General features: G+C 42.0%; 1 protein-coding gene across 2 annotated transcripts; it reads left to right on the plus strand.

Annotated features, from left to right (window-relative positions):
• The first annotated feature begins 8858 nt into the window (after positions 1 to 8858).
• mepcea (methylphosphate capping enzyme a) lies at positions 8859 to 16510 on the plus strand. 2 transcript variants are annotated; one of them, XM_079283956.1, is made up of 5 exons: positions 8859 to 9125; positions 10215 to 12085; positions 13739 to 13957; positions 14080 to 14203; positions 14303 to 16510. In XM_079283956.1, the coding sequence occupies exons 2-5, from the start codon at positions 10271 to 10273 to the stop codon at positions 14335 to 14337; spliced, it is 2193 nt and encodes a 730-aa protein (XP_079140082.1). In that variant the 5' UTR covers positions 8859 to 9125; positions 10215 to 10270; the 3' UTR covers positions 14338 to 16510. The 2 variants fall into 2 exon arrangements, with proteins under 2 accessions (XP_079140082.1, XP_079140083.1); XM_079283957.1 differs by having other exon boundaries at positions 8988 to 9009.
• The last annotated feature ends 4515 nt before the right edge of the window (positions 16511 to 21025 follow it).

Genomic DNA, 21025 nt, shown 5'->3' on the forward strand with positions numbered 1-21025 from the left:
CACCGTGGACAGGTCAGCTGTCCATCACAGGTCCAACACATGGACACCCTCAAACATATGACCATTTCAGGGTCACCATTAACGTAATTCACAGGTTGTTGGATAAAATCTGCAGAATACAATGAATGAATGAATGAATGAATGAATGAATGAATGAATTTTATTTATATAGTGCTTTTCACAGACAGTAGTATCACAAAGTGCTTAACAGAGCAGACATTTAAAAGCATAAAAAACACAATGTGACCCTAGGGTCAATAAATTATCTACACAGAGAAAATTAAAAAATTAAAAAATGAAATAAAAAATAAAAAATAAAAAATAAAAAATGAAATAAAAATGTAAAACATATTTTAAGAGCAGGTCTAGGACATGGGTTTACTTTTACACAAACGCCAGCCTATCCAAGTGTTTTGTTTGCTTTTGGCCTGCTGTGCTTATGCCATCCACTACAGAGTAAATGTCATGGTATAATGAGTTATAAAGGGCTGCTATTTAATTAACCGTAACCCATCTGTTGCTGTGCGAACTTCATGTCAGCCTCCTTCAGCCAATCAACAGGGTCAGCTCTAACATTCATGGGGCCCTGGTCAGAATCTGGCCCCAGTTTAACAAAGAAATAACACACACATACACACACACACACACACACAACCACTTCCTTGAATGAAAGTCGGCCAAATGACGCTTAAGTCCTCTCTCGCTAACTCTAACCTTTCATTTTGCAAATTCAAGTAGATTTAACAGGTGAAATGAGCACAGGATGATGTGTTTCACCTGGATTAACGTGCTGAGTCTGCTCCAGGAGACTACCAGGTGTTTTATACTCTGAAAGAAACAAACTGAGATGCAACAATGATTAGAAAGGTCACAGACTTTCTACCAGCCAGTGTCCTTTCACAGTGTGTTGTTGTCTTGTCCTTTACAGAACCCATACCTGCTCCCTCGAAAATCTTCCTCGACTTGACATATGATATCCCCTCATCATGGTCTCGCGTCTCAAACACTATCTGTTCCAGCAGCTGTATTAACATGAATGCAATATTTTCTCCATTCCACATTCTGCTAACTAATTGACTCATAAACAGCCGAGTAATACTCAAGGCAGATCATTTCCTAAAGCTTAGTGCTGAAAGCTCAGAGGAGCCGACAGAAGAACCTGCAGCTGTAGAGAGGAGGAGCATGATTTAGTATCCATAGGCTGCTGTGAGTGATTAGGTTTATATAATGCATCCTATAAATATCCTGGGAGGCAGAGCACATCTCTGTGGTGACAATTTGTGATGAGCCCCGTCGGGAATTTAGTGGTGTTGTGGGCAGAGTTCGGAAAATGACTGTCAAAATGACACCTCTATAACCTACATGTATGACCTACATATATCCTGACTAATTAACGAATCAGAGAAAATCAGCAGGTCAATGCTTTGAGTTATCCAGTGAAATGTCTTCACATGTGGTGGATGGATTGGCACAACATGCATTACAGGTATTCATGGTTTCTGGATGATGGTTTTAAGTGAAATGTCGCTATTTGATTGATCGTTATGAAATATGGTACAGATATTCATGTCCCCCATGAGCCCAATACTTTGGTTTATGAGCACATACCTCTGTTCAGCATCAGTTGTACTTTGTGTCTAGCTCTAATTGACGATTAGCATCGCAATGTGTTCTCTAAGATCGTGAACATGGTGAACATGACACCTGCTAACATCAGCATGTTAGCATTGTCATTGTGAGCATGTTAGCATGTAGCATAAAACACCACTGCCTAAGCACAGTAACTAATGTTCATTGGTAAAAATGGATTTGAGCACCTATTGGTTATGTGGTTCTTATAAAATGTTTGCCTTCGAGGGAAAAGGGTGTCTGCTTGTGATTCACAAGTTTTCTCATTTTATGGGCGTGAAGCTTTGCAGTCCAGTTCAATCTATTTCATCTGTAAGCCAACGTTGGATTACCAACTCGGCAAGGCCAGCCATAAATTCCATGAACAGATAATCATATCATTTTCGCAATATGAATTGGGAAAATGTCTTCACTGCTCGTGTGTGTGTGTGTGTGTGTGTGTGTGTGTGTGTGTGTGTGTGTGTGTGTGTGGTATTTCCTGATTATCCTTCCTCATCAGTCCAAGAAGAATGTATCATTCTGCAAAATGGAAGGAAGAAATTTGAGATGATAGGTTCTTTGGTCCAGAATCAAATAATCACAGCACCAGTCAATCGCTACGGTATAAACCATATCGAATTATGGTTTAGATGATCATATTATGGCAGAGCTCACTGTGCCTTGGGAGCAGAGGTAGAGGGAAGCTTCAGAGAGACATCGCAGGCCTCGCAGGAAATGATGATATATGAGGAGGAGATGAAGTGTGTGGGTGAATCCCACTGAACTAAACTTTGCTTTCTGCTACGGCGATCCATAAAATCTCTCACCTGTGCCCGGAAATATATCTTGTGATAACAACTGTGCAATTTTCTTTCGGTCAATGCTGACAGCAGGTTGAGAAATTTAGAAAAGCACACTGTGGAGAATGTGTTCAGCTGGTTTCATTCGCTGCTGTTTCTTTGGCTAAATTCAAGAACACAAGACACTTGCCGCTTGTTTGATCTATTCAAACTGTTATATTGCTTAACAACAGTGGGTATTTGCTATGAAAAAGCAGTAATATTCACAAAATCAAGCACATTTCAATCAAAGGAAAAAACATCTGCATTACGTTTTACGATCGAAATGTGATTAAAAGACAATAGATTGCACAAACACTCCACCAACAAACCGCATATGCAGCACTATAGAGTATTGCTCGAAGTGTGCTGATGTCGGTGGATCAAACAGAAGAGAGATGGCTATGCTCTTCATTTGACCACATCAGATTAACTTCTGTAAGCCCTCCACTGGTAACTTGGCATGTAAAAGATAATGGGTCACGCTCATCCATGCTACAGCCACAAACAGCATACGTTTTGTGTGCACTGGCACAGCAGAGATTTGCCCCAAAGGAATATAATTGAGGTTAGTAGGCCTCTATCCTGTTGATCACGGTTAACCTGATAGGTTAGCCACTGTACAAGAGCTCATTAAGTCTAGTAATGTAAGTGCTGACAGCTAAATGCAGTAATTACAGATTACAGCGCAGTTTAATGTTGTGCACTTATCACCTTGGCTGTTTTGCCAAGATTTTTCAAGATGTTTCAACTTTCCGGCTCAAAGAAGATGCTATGGCTAAGAGGGAGCAATTCTTCTAACTCACGCTACCATGTGGTTTAAATCATGACTGCTGGTTTATGCCATCAAACACAATCCCTTCCTCACGCTGTTAATCTGTGGTGATATCAGTACCAGCGTGTTTTGCAGTGGTGCTGTGTCTGATGGCTGTGAGTGATGTGTTTACTGTGAGTATGGTTGCTGTAATTCTTATACATGATAGCCATGTGATGCTGGACCAATTTGAGAGATGTTTGTGTTGATCAAATAGGATGATATGAAAACTACTTTATTTGCACTATCACATCCTGGAGGAAACTCATTCATTTCCCAGTAGTATACATCTTTCCACACAGCTGTCCAGGGAAATGATTCAGTCTAAACTGCAGCCGTGTAGAAATGTGTATGAAACCTGGACAAAGTAGATGCTGCACTGCATTTCAAGACTGCTCCTTTGTTTTCATTCGTCTAACATGATGTTAGGTCGCATGCAGCTGATAATCTATTCCAATTCAACAGCCTATTACCTCTGGATTGTAACGCAATCTTGTAAATCCGTTCTTAAGAGGGATTAGAGGATTTTTATTGTGATGTTTGAGTGACGGTAAAATCTACAATGTACAAATCCCTTTTACACTTGAATTGTATCTTGGACTTTAAAATGACGCTCATGTTATAATGGTGTGAAGCACAGTTGATGTAGGATGGCAATGTTCATTGAAAAGCAATTTGAGCAAATGTGTCAGGTATTAAATATTAATCTCTTAACTCATTTTGAATGCTGTTTAACACGCAGCTGAGTTTAACAAACAGAGAGGCGGAACAAATACTTGGAACTAATAACTAAATAAAACAGGAAAAAGTGCGCTGCCTAAAGGCCACAATCACATGTTTTACAAATTGTGTTTTTATTCCTGTTGTACACTGTCAGACAGGCCAGTAACTGCTGATATAGCCAGAAAAAAACATCTAAAATGACAGAACTAAACAACTCTGTTTCTATATTATTTCAGTGTAACACAACAGGTCATTCAGTGCAGCTCTGATGCGGCTAAGAAGAAGCTCAGAGACACACCTTAGAATGTAAAACAGGCAAATGAGTGGTCGCTGGGTGATATAGCAAGGGGTGTGTGTGCGTGTGTGTGTGTGTGCGTGTGTGTGTGTGTGTGTGTGTTAAATGTCAGTTATCACAAGTATTATAAAAATGATAGGCCAGTGGTCGGAGGTAACGGCAGCAGCAGCACAATCCAACAACAACACAATTTTATGGCTCAAACAATCCTGTACACACTTTGCATATTTACAGACTATCCATGTTCACGTCTCCTTCCCTGACATTTCTGTGTTGAATACTTTAATTCTGTCCTCAATCAAGCCTCGTGTCAATATGAATTAGTGCATGACAGGAGCACCTATCCGCTCTCAGAGAGCAACACAGCATAGAAGTCCCATCCATGACGACAGTGGTCTGAACAAGCCCCTCCCAATGACAGCTGGCTTATTGTGTGCTGGGCCTCTGAAGCGGCCTTGTTTCCATTTGCTTGGACAGTTCAATAACTAATCGCAATGCAGCCAGCAGCATGTCGCTTTGAAAATGAGGAGGGCAGGCCCGATGGAAAGTCATGATCTGTGTGTGTGTGTGTGTGTGTGTGTGTGTGTGTGTGTGTGTGTGTGTGTGTGTGTGTGTGTGTGTGTGTGTGTGTGTGTGTGTGTGTGTGTGTGTGTGTGTGTGTGTGTGTGTGTGTGTGTGTGTTGGGTAACTGGGAGGTTATCTTGTCAGTTCACATGAGGATTCAGAGATGAGTCAGACAAGGAGCTCACACACTTTGGCTGCACAAATAGAGAACAAAAAGCTGATATATGTTCAAATTTGCTTTGCTATTAGGCTGTATGTTTTTCTCTTGAGTATCCGTCCTATTTTTTATGATTTGTCAACAAGAGGGCATTTTCACCAAAGACCCCTTTCTTTTTAGTTGTAAAAATGCATTCAGCCAAAAGATCTGCACAGGTCTCAGGGATCACATTATCAGGCTGTTGTGTCTAATTTAACTTTGAAGATTTACCACGTTGATTTCATTTATCATTCGGCCTCTGCAGAATAATTTGGTTTGTAATTAAGTAAGTTATATCAAAGGTTATCGCAGCACGTTTGTAATTATTCTTCCCAAGATTGCAAATGACATTTTGATCTGTCATTCGATCGTCCCCCCCCCCCCCCCCCCCCCAAGTAATGAAATTGAGAAAGGGCAGGTCTGGTCTCCATCCTTAAGTTCATTCATCCATCTGTCACATCTCAGACACTCCATTTTGCCTGAGCTCAGTGGTGATGATGCGTGTCAACAAAGCTATAATCATTAGCTCAAGTAAAGCGTATATATGCCCTTCCTTCAGTTCACAGTATGAAGGATTTTTTAATTCAAGTTAAGTATAAAAGGTAATGGTGTTTATTTTGTACAGATTGTTGTGTTGGGAGGTTTGCATCATCAGACAGGTCTACATTTGTTTGTCCACCTGTAAAGCACATTATCAATACATTTTGACAACATTTGAATGATTTATGCTTCACGTTCAGAGCACATCATCTCTGATATAATGTGTTACTGTACAGAGCATGTTGGCCTGTCGATCTAACGGTTACTTACAATGACCTCACACACAAGCAGAACAAGCGGTGGATCCCGCTGATGTTGCTGCACACGGCGCACGCGAGCAGCCCCCTCCCTCCGGCACATGTAGGCTAATGAACAGCAGGCTCGTGCTCTTAATGGAGGAGCCTTTTGGGCCACAAGGACCATGTGTACTCACCACTTTCTGCTTGGACACACGCAAACAATAGGACACGTCTGGAGTGCTTGGGGCCCAGACCCCGAGGAAGGGCAGATGGTGCCCGGGATCGAGCACGGCACCCCCATTAACATGAGAAAAGAGAGGGACAGAGGCCAGAGGCAGGGGGGAACAGGTACCCTGTCTCCTATTTTCCCCTCTTCCATAGAGATCAGAGAGGGGGTGACTCATTTACCAAAGTCTGTGGTGCTGATGTGGAACCCAATTAGGAACAAGCTGTCAACTGAACAGCAGATAATATCAATCATGAGGATCCTGTTTGAAAAAAGTCCCATCTATGCTTACTCATATTTAAGACTTGCAGTTCCTCACTTATTTAGGAAATTTCATTTTGCATGTGCAATATTAGTTTCCAAGAGTAAGTGACTGAGAGCTATCTTTTTATTACAACATTATGGGTAAAAGGAACATATTTTAGGTTTTTACTGTAAACAGTATTTTGTTATTTGTGTGGCAACAGGATTGCTGTACTTTTTGAGTGAAAAAGTAAAATGATGTCTCTTTTTATCTTTCAATTATACCCTTAAGTTGAAATGCCAGCAGGTGGTTGAATCAATAAAATGTTTTTATTTGTAGCATATATCTCTGATTTAAGACTGTGTTTTTATGTAATCTGCAGCTGGCCATGGACACTTTAAAAGCCAGAGTTAGAATACAATTATTATTTGGGAGTGTATATGTTGTAAAAACAGGAAAAACAAATAGCATCAGCTATCAGATAACGTTCTGGACCTGGTTAAGCTGTTTCTCTATTTCTCAGAACATTATGAAACCTTTGATGATTTGGAAAAAGCTGGCGTGTCAAAAAATTCCAGCCTGTAGCATCAATAGAGAAACTGGCTGATAGTGTTTTCCTTTCTTTCCACTGGAGACGTCTTTTACCTAAAAACATAAACACTCCTGTTGCTGCAGCTGCAGACTGGATCCTCTCTCTGGGTGGAATGAGCCCGCGCTGTTGTTTTGACTCATTAGTCATAGTAACCACAATGTGAGAATTTCTCATGCCCACAAAATTACTTTCTGAAAAAGAAATATCTTCCTTTTTATTTAAAAATAAACTAAACTAATAAATCTATTGGAAAAGCTAAACAAGAACATTTTAATTTCGAGAAATGCACTAATTAAATCATTATGATAACAACTGCGCAGGATAATGATTAAAAAAATAATAAATTAAAGCAAAAGAGGGAGAGAGTATTGAAATGCTGCTCAGGGGCATTTCTGTAGGTGTCTCGCGATGTACGTTATTAAGATCATATTTTGTCTCCTCCTAGTGGCGACTTGAAGCACAGCAGGCATCTCCAGCAAATGTAGATGTCCTGAATTTAAAAGGCAAAGGAAAGGTTGTGGTGCTAACATCGTCAAAATTCAGTCAGACAACTCCTTGTTCCCCAAATATTTTCAACCATTTTTCCATTCATCAAAAATCGCCAAAAATATTGATCATTGTATGTTTGCCATTACTTTCTTGTTATAATTGTAATTATAATGTTACAAATATGGCATTTTACAAGAACACACATAGACGTATAAGTGGTGACTCTGCATAAAGCACGTAGCTTGTATAAAATTATATCTACAACAATAAGGTGTACAACTTTAATTTATCTCCACTAGGCGGTGAAGATTCAGATGACAGGTGGGTCAAATAAAAGCTCTGATCATGTAGAGAATTTGTTTGGCTTCAGCCGTACTGGCCAATTTGCTGCACAAAACCAGAACTAGTCTGGATCTTCAACATCGGCCTTTATCAAGTCCTGTCAACTACTGCAATGTTGTGGTGAACGACCACAATTGTGTGATGGACAAGAAGCCGCCCTGCTACCTCAGCAAAAGGCCTCTTAGGTCACATCCAGAGCTCTAATTTCAGGCTCATGCTTCATACAAACGGGGGAACAAACCTACCTTGTTGGTAGATTTACACTGTTGCAAGATGCTGCAATATTTCTATGTTGTTGTGGCTGCTCAAATTCACCCTGAAACATTAACTTCTAGTCTTCTAGTCATGTCTGAACATTACATTTATTAACACACACTGGAAATGACAGTTATTGTGGAACATCTCAGTAAAATAGTTTCTTGACATATTTATACTGGCACCTTTATTGATAGTTTACATTTGCACTGTCTACATTTGCACTCTTTCTTGCTTTGTTCTGCTGCACAACAATTGATTTAAATATGTTCAATTTGAACATATTATTTTTGAATATTCTAATTGTTATTTGAACTGTTCAAATAACAATTAGAATATTCAAAGATAACTGGTTCCTGCTTCAGTGATGTGTTACAATGCAATGAAATAGTATTTGTTTATAGGCCTGCTCATAGATATGCAAAGTGACTACATTTTGTGTTGAACGTCCATTAAAACAACAGTTATTACAATGTAATGTGATTTTAGGACTGGATAAGTAAATCATTTTGTTGATAGAGTATTAAGGAGAATGCTAAACATTCACAGTTCTACAGGATTTGCAGTTTTCCTTTGTTTTATACCAAATGTATTTTGAACAATAGTTTATACATGAATCGATAGGGGAAGTAATCGGTAGCTGCATCCTTAATGTTTGCGCGCATGAGGATCAGTGAGGCTCATTATAATATCGAGGTCTCTCCTCCTCCCAGTCACACAGATCTCCGCCCCAGTTCATCCTGGACTACAGCTCGGAGCCCGGATGCGCCGCCATGCCGACTCTATCCGCGAATGGAATAATTTATTCACCAACCTGCCCGACTCTGGGCGACTAAGAAGTATACAAGACAGTTTGGAAGACAGAGGGAACATTTTAAACCGCGGACAGACTGGCACGCGTTAACTTGCGCGTTCGCGTGGTGTCCCCACCGTTTGTGTTGATGTGGACGCTCGCGTGCTAAGCTACGCTAACACGTTAGCTCGACTCGAGCGCGAGTGCGCGCGGTAGTGACAGTCCGGCCGGAGGCGGGGAGAACTGAGAGGTGAGACTGTTACTTTGATGGTGACTACACTGTTGACTGCGTAGAGGTGGCCATCTGCTAGATAGTATCGCTGAATGTGACTCTTTTTCGGGGGAGTCGTGCAGCCGCGTATCGAGGTGGGTACTTGACGTTTTGTCTATTAACGGCTCTTTTTTTGTGTGTGGCCGGAGTGGAGCCGAACGTTTAGTCGACGTTTCAGTGTTGTGGCCCGCGAGAGAGAAGCTAGGAGCTAGCATCATGCTAACTAGATAACTGTCCAACACAGGGGACTCCTAAACTTTTCAGGTCGGTTAACGTTAACGCCTGAGTAGTGAGTAGACATGCTTCCATATGCCAGAGTTAATCTGATAATGGCCTGACGTTAGTGCAAGAGACTTTGCATCTAAAACGGAGACTTTTGTTATTATACCTGTCTGTTCGGATTTGAGTGGAAGGTAATGGGGTCATCCGGTGCATCCTCTTACTGCAATACAAAGCTATTGAACCACGTGCACTAAAAGTGACCCTCGTCTTTTGAGAATCTCAGAAACATATTTAAATAGTTGTTGGTACATATGACTTTGTATTCAATAAAAGGTTGCACCTCAACATTGTTAACTATACTTTAAAACAGGGGTCGTCAACGTTTTTCAGGCCAAGGACCCCCAAACTGATAGAGATGGAGCAGGAACCCTCGACTATATATATTGTATAAAATTGTGTTTTATATTAAAGTGGGCCTAGTGCCATGAATACCTCTTTATTGTGCATTCAATACTAAGCGATTCAAATAATACACAGGTTCATATATTCATGTTTTTATTTTAAACATGTGCAAGGTACAGTGAGTAGGGAGGCCATGCCACTGCCATTTAGAAACATACCTTGTCAGCTGATACCAATGCCAATATCAACATTGTCTGTCAATTGCATGATAATCATGCATACAAGCTATTCAAATTGATGTTTTCATTTTAAACATCAATGTGGAAACGAAAAATGAGTGATGGCCTATTAGTGCCACTGCCATGCATAAACATACCCGTTATCTTGCATACAATACTGAACTATTAAAATAATAGGCAGATTCATGTTTAGAGAAAAACATTTTTTTAATTGTCTAATCAACCAAAGATTTCGCGGACCCCCTGTTGAAGACCTCTGCTTTAAATGGATTTGTGCAAGTTTTTTATTTTATTTGACAGATCTTTTTCTGTGACTTTCAGATCCAAAATTTAAAAAATCCATTCCATGTCTGCATCAGCCCTGAAAACCAAAAGAGATGTCTGTTGACGAGGATACTGTAAAAACTGGCAGTCCACATGCCAGCTCAACTTCATCCCTGCAGCTGTCAGAATGCACTGGAGGCTACAGCAATGTATCCGTGATGGTGGAGGGTACCGCAGCCACCCCGGATTTTGCAGCCGCCTGTCCGGTCTCGGGCACCGAAGCCTCACCGAAACACAGCGGCACGACTGGCGTGCTCACCAACTCGGACGATGCCGGACAGGGAGCCAGAGGGAACGAGAACAACATCAATCGCAGGAACAGCTTTCATCATTCCAAACAATCGCAACAAACGAAGCTAACGAAGCGCCGCAACACGGCCAACTCTAGTTTCAAGCATCCGACATCTGGCAAGAGGAGACGAAGGGCCAACTCCGAGAGTGACTCCGTTCTGCCGACCAACTTCCTCCTGGGTGGGAACATTTTTGACCCGCTGAATCTCAACAGCCTGCTGGACGAGGAGGTCAACAGGGCTCTTAATGCAGAGACGCCCAAATCCTCCCCGCTGCCAGCAAAGAGTCGAGACCCGGTGGAGATCCTCATCCCCCGAGACATCACGGATCCACTGAACCTTAACAGCGCAGACGGTAGCTTCATGGTGTCCCCCTTCAAGAGCGGTGGTCGGAAGAGACACCGCAACAGACACCATGGAGGAGGAGGAGGAGGAGGAGGAGGGAGTGGGGCTGGTGGTGGTGGTAGTGGGATTTCAACCGCACAGGTAAGCCTCTCGGAATCAGGAAAAAGTGAGGTTAAAACTAGCACCTCCATGCCGCTTCCAGGTATTTTAGCCTCATGTTCTGCACTAGATGTCTCCAAAGAGTCCAGCAGTTTCTCCAGCGTCACAGAGGATTCCCATGAGCACTCGGCCGACAACTCAGCCAGCTACAAGGAGGAGATGACATCTGTATCTATAGAGGATTCCACTTCCTCCATATCAGGGGCAACAAACCAGCACACAAGCAGACGCAAGCGTAGGCGCAACTCCGGTAAAATGGAGACCCCGGTGACCCATTCTACGCCCATTGGAAGGTCAGGATGTGGAGACAGGAGTTTCGGTACAGGGGGGTCGAGAAATTCTCAGTCCTTCCACACACCACGGAGTGGTACCAAAACCGTGCCAGGAGGTCGCCAGCAGTCCCACAACCAGGCGAAGGAGCAGCAGAAAAAGAAGTTTCAGTATGGGAACTACAACAAGTATTATGGCTACCGCAACCCCGGCGCCAGTGAGGACGCGCGGGTACGTGTACTTCGTCCAGAATGGTTTGAGGGTAAAGATGTTCTGGATTTGGGGTGCAACTCGGGCCACCTAACACTCTATGTTGCCAAAATGCTAAGACCTGCCCGCATACTGGGCCTGGATATTGACAGTGGTCTGGTACACGCCGCTCGTAAGAACATCAGACACTATCTGTCTGAACTGCAGACCCAAGAGGCCAGGCATGCAATGCAGGAGAAAAAGAGCACCAAGGCGGGGGAGAGGAATGGAGACGAGAGTCACGCAGACAAGAAGCACAATGACGCCGAGAGCAGGGAAGAAAATGGGAAACCGGTGAAAGGAGAAAGTGGCCCCGCAGAGGCCGGAAATGACAATGGCTCCTGCTGCACAGACGAGGTAGGGACCCAGAGGCCGGTCAGCAAACCGGAGGAAATGGAGCAGGAAGACTGCGATTCGCCTCCCGCTGATCACTCTGTGAGCTGCTCTTTCCCCGTGTCCCTACGGATCTCCAGGGGTCCCATCGCTGCACCCCCACTAACGGAAACATCCACCACACGGCCCGGAGAGTTCCCCTCAAATGTGTCCTTCGTCAAGGTAAGACGGCATCATGAATGATGTTCCTGTGTTATACATCTTGGGCGGGGGGGGGGGGGGGGCCTAGATTAATGAAGGTAAAAATTAAATCATGAGTGCATCTGCATCATATACATATTCATCAAGAGGTCTGACTGACTTCACAAGAGGACTTGACGTAAATTGCGCGACCACCTATTCTCCCTGGAATATGTTGATAGTGATTATTGTGCCGCCTCTAGATTAGGGATAGCATTGTCAGTTCAAATATAGCATACAGGTTGAACTATTTAGCTCATCTGTACATGATACATATAGTATTAACTTACCAGTTTTGAATTGCATGCAAGTTGGCCTTGTAATTGAATACATGTTGATATTTCCAGTTGAGGATACTTTTAGTTTATTAGTCAATTTTAAAATGATTGTCATTTAGCCTACAAAGGTAAATAGATGAAACATGTGCAGTAGATCCTGGACACATCTTCACAACTTTTTTTGTTTTAATATATTTTGGAATCAACTTTGAAACATTACAATTGAATGAAATGTCAACTAAAGTCTACTCGGCTCCCAGTTAAAAGGACACAGGTTTCTCCCCCATTATACATTAATACAGATGTATAAAGCAATCCTTTATCAGTCTCATTGTGTGTTTATCTTTACTTTGTCCATCTTTACGTTTTTCTATCTATTGGACTCTTTGTGTGTGTTTTCAACCAGAAGCTTACTGTTCCCTGAAGCTACCAGTGATTTTAAGAACTGAAAGATGAAAGCAGTAAAGAGGAAGCTGTCCTTTTCACCAGCTTGATGTTGCAATGTGGCTGGAAGCATTTCTAATGCCATCAGCCTGTCAGTGCCACCCATGGTTGAATATTTGACAAATGTTACGACAGCTTTTCTCTTAAAAATAAAAGAGTTTTCGTGAAGGTTTTTAATTGAGCTAATTTCCATTCAGTTTCTTCACTCCACTGGCCTTGTGCCTTAGAGGCTTTGTGTAGGCCGCTACATGAATTGGTGAGATGCAGACGCCGTAGTGCTTCATGAACAGAATCGATAACTGCCTCCTCCCTGCTACGAGCATTAGAGATAATGGCAGTGCAGCACAGAGCTTATCTTTTTAAAGGAGTGAAGAGCCTCAAGACGACCGCCCGAGCCCCCTCAGTCGGCACAGTACAAGATGGATTTGATATGTGAATTCGAACATACTTCAAAATTGTTACAAAGGCCTCTGTCTTTGCAAGTTATCGCCTTAAAGTTTGCCCCTATTAGACGTATATTAAAAGGTACATTGCATTGTGGGATGTGAGTGAACAGAATCTGTGTATATGACAAAAATTAAGTTATACTGTAAACCTGGGGGTGTGCAGTGCTTATGTGCATATTCAAAGTTTTTTTGCATTTTTAAATATGTATGGATGTTTTTAAAATATGGTTTAAAGCTGGGCTATATGTAGCCAATGAATCCTGATCTATATCAGAGCTGAAGCATAGCGGCAATGTTGAAATTACATCTGTTGCTCAGTGAGATATGCGTCTAATAGACACCAAAATGATAGCTATAGGGTTCACTTTTTACTCATTTAACTGGTTCAGTCATAGTGCTGAGTAGCAAACTAGTTTGTTCATTCCAGGCCGTGTTTTCCTCACCATGCCTCTTTTTCTCCTTTTCAGGCCAATTATGTTCTGGAGAACGATAATCTTCTGGTGACTCAGCGGCCAGAGTACGACGTGATCATGTGCCTGAGCGTTACCAAGTGGGTTCACCTGAATTGGGGAGACTGTGGCCTCAAGCGGCTCTTCAAGAGAGTCTACCGACACCTCCGTCCTGGAGGCATGTTCATCCTGGAGCCACAGCCCTGGGAGTCCTACGTGAGGAGGAAGAAGCTGACGGTAGGAAACTAAGAGGACGGCGGCTGATGATGCAAATATATCTGAGATTTACCAGGTCTATTGGTGTCTTTAAAAGCCTGGTTTGATTGGTTGAAATATTTGTACTCCCTCTCATTCGACAGGCTAATATTGGGAAGAATTTTCACAGCATCCGCCTCAGACCTGAGCAGTTTGCATCGTACCTCACAACAGAGGTGGGCTTCACCAGTTCTGAGTACCTTGGGGCCCCCAAGTGTTCAATTAGAGGTAATTCACTCATTTTTTCAGAGCAAATGTATGCATTACATGTTATTCACCACATTAGCTTGATGTCATTTCAAACTTCTTTACCCCTCATCACAACAGGATTTCAGAGGCCAATCTACTTGTTTCACAAATGACCGCTCCTGCCTTGAAGATCATTGAATGTGAGTAGCCCGAGCCACCAACACACAAGCAAAGGCAGCCGCCCTGGACCGCAAGGAACCACCCGAGTCCTTCACGATAGCGCCAGCTTTTCAGATGCCGACGATGAAAATTCAGAAAGGAAAATGGGGACCAAAATGTGGAATTAATTTCGTAAAAGATGAGATCTGCCGAGAAGAGGAGCCTATCAGAATCCTCTGCGACTACAAAATCTTAAACGGTTGTGGAGTGAACTGGGATAGGACTCCACTAAGTGTAACCTGGAGCCAAACATTGCAGCTCGGCCCGAGGTGCTCATCCGATCATTTCCTTGGAATAGCCGAGTGCTAACGATGCACGGCCATAACATGTGTTTGCAAAATCTTTGGCCATATATCTTTTACTTTTATAACTTTGTTCTGTGCCACCACATCACCATACGTTATACATATTAGGGTTGGCCGATAGGGCGTCCGCCATCACCACTTTATCAGGTGATTGATGGTGTGTTCACGACATCAGCTCCATGTGACCAACTGTGTGTGTTGCAACTGAATTACAAAGCCATTAAAGAGACTGACATGATGTCTCTAGAAGGCCACACTAGAGTGCAGGTTATGTGTTCTGTAGGACACTGCAGGCTTCAAAAGCTGCTGTACATGCCATATAAATGTGCTCTTAGTGGTTAAATATCTGCATCGTGTTTAAAGCCTTAAATCCCGTCGCAATGCACATATTTTTGTGAATTTAAAACAAACAAATTCCATTGGGCATATATTAATTCTGTCGCTAGTAGCTGATGTATTTGGCTCATCTTCCAACCCTAATATATAGTTTGTTTTGTCATTTTTGCAAAATAGGCCGTAGAGCAAAATTAACGTTAAGCTGTCGCAGAGCTGTGAAAATGTTTGTTTTTTTGAAAAGGACAAAATGAAAATGTCCTAAATTGCACAAACTTAAGATGCTATGAAGTGAAACGTGGCTCATCTAAAGTGTTGCACTCAAAACAGCCAGGGAAATAGTGACTGCTAACCCAAACGTGCAGCCACGGTTTGTCTGTTTGCGCCCTTAAAAGTGCCATGATGAGTCATCAAATATTAAATTCTGTCATTAAAAATAGTTGTAGCAGGCCTACTACCACTATGAAAGATACTTAGTATTGTATCTGAAACCTGACATCAGCTAAACGTTAAATCCCTAAGTGCAAGTTCAGAATCCTATTCATGAAAGAGTTTTGGCTGTTTTGAACGCGTGACATCACTTCATGGGCTCTTTAGGCCTTTTCGATGCTCCGTGCTAATGACGGGGGGGCATATTTGAGCTGCGCTGACACCCGGGTGTCGGCTTAGCTCAAGATAATTCCGAACAGAGACCGCAGTGACTCGTTTGAGGTAAATCTGAAGCATGCAGTGATTTTTTTTTTTTTTAATGACAGTGAAGTCATAGCCCTACCTTTTTATTTGTCACCGACAATGTCAACAATAACAGAGAGCAGAGGCCTGTCATTAACTATGTATTACAGTCTCTTTAATGCTGTATAAGTCACGAGGTCATCACTATCATTTAAACAGCGTTACAATCTCTTTGTAGCTCCAGAGTTGGACTGAACTTCTGTCAGGCTCAACATTTTTTTTTAAATATATTTGTAGACAATTGTTTGTTACTAAAAGTAATGAATTATATCCTTAAGATTTTTACCAAATTAAAATATTTAAATGCTGTTTGTAGTGACTGCCCAAATATTTTATGGGTCTTCTGTTCTTGAATTTGACCAAATATGCCGTCTTAGTCTTTGGCCCAACGAGGCCCGTTGTGTGTTTTACTGGTGAGCACTGCTCATCTCCAACGTTTCATTGTGAGTGAACATCTTCCGTTTCATCGTGACGAGTGGGGGAGACGGTGGAAAAAGATAGGTTTCTATTTTAGTAAGTGATCAATGTAAATAAGTTTGCAAAGATTTGTTTAACTGTTGTCAATATTGAGTTCATAACTGCTGTTGTTATTTTCCAGTGGACGTTTTTTTTTTTTTTTTTTTTCTTCAAAATGTTCGCTGCCAATTCGTGAGTGAGTCTTCAGTTTTTGTCCTAAAACGCACCGCTAATCCAGCTCTGTAACAACAAATGGAAATGTACATTGCAAAGTTCTGATATGTTTGCTTTGTTCTGTCCTGGCAGGCATATGGATTGTTAGATTGGCTCTTTATTTTTTTATAAACTGTTTGAAAGGAGTGTTGTTGTCGATGCACTCTTATTTCACCTCGTTTGACACGTTAAAGAGATTTGATTACTTTCTCCGTTCAACTTGTTTCTTCCATACCTTGCGGAGCACCGATTAACCCATAACATGAAGCGTCGGGTTACAATGCGAGGTCCCATCAGACACGGCACAAAATCACATCATCTTCTTTGAGCTAAGACAATAAGATCCTCAGGCTTAGATCAGCCCGATGCTGTAGTTGTGAGGGCAGTTTTCCTTATTGAGTATTTTATTTGGGAAACAAATAGTTAACAGCTAGTTTGTGCTTAGCCACCGATGTGAAAGATTCCACCTCACTGTCTCAGCAGCAGATTTTAACTCAAGAAAGGTTATAAAAGACATAAAAACCTTCTTTCAACATGGTTTAATGCAGGTGAGAAATAGTGCTATTTCAAATGTCTTCTAGTCGTGTACAACACAGTTTCGTGCAATATTTCTCTTTTGTAATTCTGCCCTTAAAGCCAGCAAAAAAGCATTCCATTTCATGAATTACAACAGTTGGTTATCTGGCTTTTTGCTGAGAGAAAAAGCTTTTCTAGGTTTTATTAAACAATCATATGCAGATAATTTAGTAATTCTGCAACAGACCTGAGACGATAAACTTCACATTCAACACTATGCTATGCTGCTAAAGTTTAACGCGACCTAATCACTCAAATCCCAGAGACTAGCAGAGATATGTTCCGTGATAGCTCATCAGGGATTCATGGGCTACTCTTTCAATGTATCTTTGTACCATTTGTACAGATCTATTGTGTGGTTCTGTAATGCAGCATTTTGGATCCTTTCCACATCTTCAAAAGCCGCTCTGATGAGCAACAAGTGGCTGAGTTCTACCCGTAGATGATCTTATTGAGGCGACCGTCACACCGTCTGTAACGAGTTTCGTGACCTACTTTGAAGGAAGCGGTGAGTTTAAAAGTAAATCCATCCTCTTCATCTGCAAACAGGTCAGGTTGATTGATGTCACCGGGAGACTTTTTCTCGTATGTGGGAAGGGCAACCGTGTGATCTATTACTGTACGTGTTGTGTTCCTGTATAAAGGGAATTGTTATATCATGCAGTTTATGATTCCCTATAAAAGTCTACGTGATGATCAGACACAAGGACCTACAGTCCAAAGTCTGGTTGGATCAGGGTGTGAACATAAATGACAAAGCCTGTACGTTATAATACAACAGCATCCCAATGATTGCGTTTATTGCGGGGCTATTGTTGTGGATTGCAAAGTACTGAACAGATGTTGTTGTGCGACACAATGGCATCAGTAAGTATTCAGCAGTCTTCATTAGAAATACTCAATTTAAAATGTATTATTATTGTGCCAAGAGCGACCGCACACAATCGTTATTCATTTACAGACATGACTCATGAACGCTGTGATGCTGTAAATTGACTTGTTTCCTTATTATTATATACAAATTTCAGAGCAAAAACCAAATGAAGTGTAAAGGAAACGAGCTCAGACGTTTGCAGCGAGAAACAGACTTGAGGTGGAGAAACATTTGCTGTACGTTGAGGTGACAGAAGACCGAAAGATGAACTCTTAACAGCTTCAGAGATCCGTTACCAGGGAGCCTACCGGGACAACCGTCTGCAGCGCTCCATCAGTCAGGCCTTTATGGTTATAAAAGTACAACCCTCATGACATTGGAAGGCCTGTGAGACTGGTCAACACAACTGTCCTTTTAGAACATATTCTCTGGAGTGCTCTGACTCACTGAAGATTCACCATTTATCTCGACGGTGACCAGAAACACACAGCCGAGTGGTTTCAGGACAAGTCCGGATTCCTCAGATGTTTGTCTTTATAGTGGAGGAACTGGAAGTTGTAAACAGGTTTTTTTTGATGGTCAGGCTGTAAACTTGCAAACCCTTGTTCCTCTGCAGTGATACAGTTTAAAAATACATCCATCCTGTGATAACGTTCTCATTTAAGCTGTCGGCTTTGTTGAAGACAGACAGCCTCATGTAAACAGGTTCGTGGCGGGTTACCCCCTTTGTAGTTTGGTCACGCTGCGCTGTCTGAATAGCACAAAGATTCCACTCAGATGAAAATGCCAGGCACAATACAGCGCGGCTCGTGTTTACAAATAGCATCCACGCCTTTAACACCTACTAGTCCGGGCCAGCCATCAACCATCTTCAGACCCGGGCTTTGTTAGCTCTGCTACATATCAAATTGATAATAAAATGTTTGAATGATATAGTTACTTGGTTATTAGATATCAGTATTTATTGTGTCCTGTAATGTTGTTCCTCAAACCAAGGTGAGTGTATTTGTTTCCAGCTGGCTTGTCACTTCCTATAAAAAAGTAAATAAAACAAAACCAAAGTTCACTGAAGACCTTTGACCTTCCGATCGGAGATAGGCAGACAGCGCGACAATGAAGTTGCTTTGCAATGGTGAATGGTGGATTGTGACGTTGCCCGTCTGTTCCAGACAGAGTGGTGAGATGACATTAACACAGACAAAAGACATAACACTTCATTCACAGAAGCTCTGTTCCATCACGGCTATTTGGGTCAGTCACTTGACCGTTATTGTTGTCATGTCTGTGCAGCGGTGTCCAGACGGTAAAGGGCTGCAGAGTTAGTGTTTGAGCTTTTTTTTAACATGGAAATTTAAATAATTACTTTGAAATCATATTTGAGGAATTAAAGCTGATGGTGATTATTATCCTAACGGCAACAAACCAAAACATCAGTCAATTTATTTTGCATGCATTTATTGGCAACACTGCATTTCAGAGAGTACAACTGACTGTTCACAAAGCATTGATGTTGTTAAATGTGAGATACGGGGTCAGTCACACTCAGTTTCAGGCAACAATAAGAGCTCAACGAGCAACAGGATTGCAGCTGCAGATCTATTCTAACTAGATCTAATCAAATAAAGTCCACTTCAAAAGCACTCATTGTCAGATTCCACTGCATGTTTGAAGTCCAAGAAAGGTATCATTCAAAGTAAAGTGGTCAGAATGGTTCATCCAGAAGAATGGGTTCGGTTACCAGGATTTCAACTGCCGGCTGTACTGTTGATGTCCGGCCCCATGCTGGTGCATGCAGGTGCTAAGAGCGCACAGCACAGCACCTGCAAATGAGCACAGTACAACTTAACTTAAGTCTAACGATCAGCAATCATTTCTATAGTTTTGTATTTGCAATAAAAGTAAAAATTTCCCAATGTTGTGCGCGGTTCCGATCTTGGCAGTCTTACCTGTATCTTCGAGGGCAACCGTGATGACCAACGATGTACTCCTGAGCATAGCAGAACCGTCTGCAGAGTCCTCTATACCCACATGTCCAGTACTGCATTTCTGGATTGTTGCCTGTCAATAATTGTTTAAAAAAAAATCTAAAAATGTTCCCACATTCCTGATCGACTTAACTTTGCATAAACTGTAATCACAACAAATCCATTCATCTTGAAAATAAGTTATGAAGAAAACTGTAAAATTGTGATAATTTCATTGTACTACCCAGTGTAGTCTGAGCCTTTGCCACATCCTGATTTGCTTGATTTATTCACACAGTAATAAAATGGAGTGTATCCACGTTGCTTACCCTCCCCGACTGCGAGCATCAGGAGAAGCACAAGGAGAACCAAGCTCAGTCCCTTCATGTTTGGGTACCAATAAGCGTTCAGACAGTGTTGTTGACACTGTCTGGACGCTGATGCTGCATTTATACAGCATTTCAACCACGGGGGAGGAGTCCGTCATGCTCTGTCCAAATCACAATAACAAAGCTGAATGATGGCAGCCTGAGGCCTGTAGGTCAGGACGATCAGCTTACTCAGCTCAGTCAACTTGAGGATTTAAGATTGCTTTTAGGCCTTTTACAAAGAGTCACACTGTCATTTTGTGTGCTCAGTGTGTGTAACGATACTTTATTATTCAACCTGCTCTGTGATGTAGAGATGCTGTAAATTATCTGTACTGTTCACCAGAACGCAGAAACACAGAAAGTTATTTGTGGCTGTACCACAAAGCCCTCCGAAAGTTATCAGTACAGGTGAAATACTAGTGAACCTGTTTGTTTTAGACACAGTAAGCGTCACAATGCTGTCTGTCCGGCTGTGCTTTCAGGGCTGCCCTCTGTTCGGCCACTGCTCTGCCCACATCTCAATATGGCAGGAGTTTATGCGTTATTGCTGATGCTGTGAAACGACAATCAAACAGCACAAAACACTGTGCTCCAGTGACACAGGGGAGGATTGTTAACAAAACAATAACAACACAAGGCATAGACACACAGGCATGTACTTGTGTAGCATGCCCCCTAGTGCATGTACACACACACACATGTACGGAGAAACCACCTTTAAGGGACTAATAATGATTCAATCTGTGTGATTAAAAAATGTTTTTCCAACCTAGCCTAGCAGCCGACGCGTCCGAATGAAGCACAGGGCAGCAACACGT

This window comes from Melanostigma gelatinosum (genome assembly GCF_949748355.1).
Source record: "Melanostigma gelatinosum genome assembly, chromosome: 14".
In the NCBI taxonomy this organism is placed as follows: domain Eukaryota; kingdom Metazoa; phylum Chordata; class Actinopteri; order Perciformes; family Zoarcidae; genus Melanostigma; species Melanostigma gelatinosum.

Bases quoted from the DNA above. Each gene is read 5' to 3' on its own strand.
- mepcea (XM_079283956.1), top strand. From the start codon at position 10,271: ATGTCTGTTGACGAGGATACTGTAAAAACTGGCAGTCCACATGCCAGC. The intron at 13,958-14,079 runs GTAGGAAACTAA...CTCATTCGACAG, and splicing joins TGAGGAGGAAGAAGCTGACG to GCTAATATTGGGAAGAATTT. The intron at 14,204-14,302 runs GTAATTCACTCA...TCATCACAACAG, and splicing joins CCCCAAGTGTTCAATTAGAG to GATTTCAGAGGCCAATCTAC.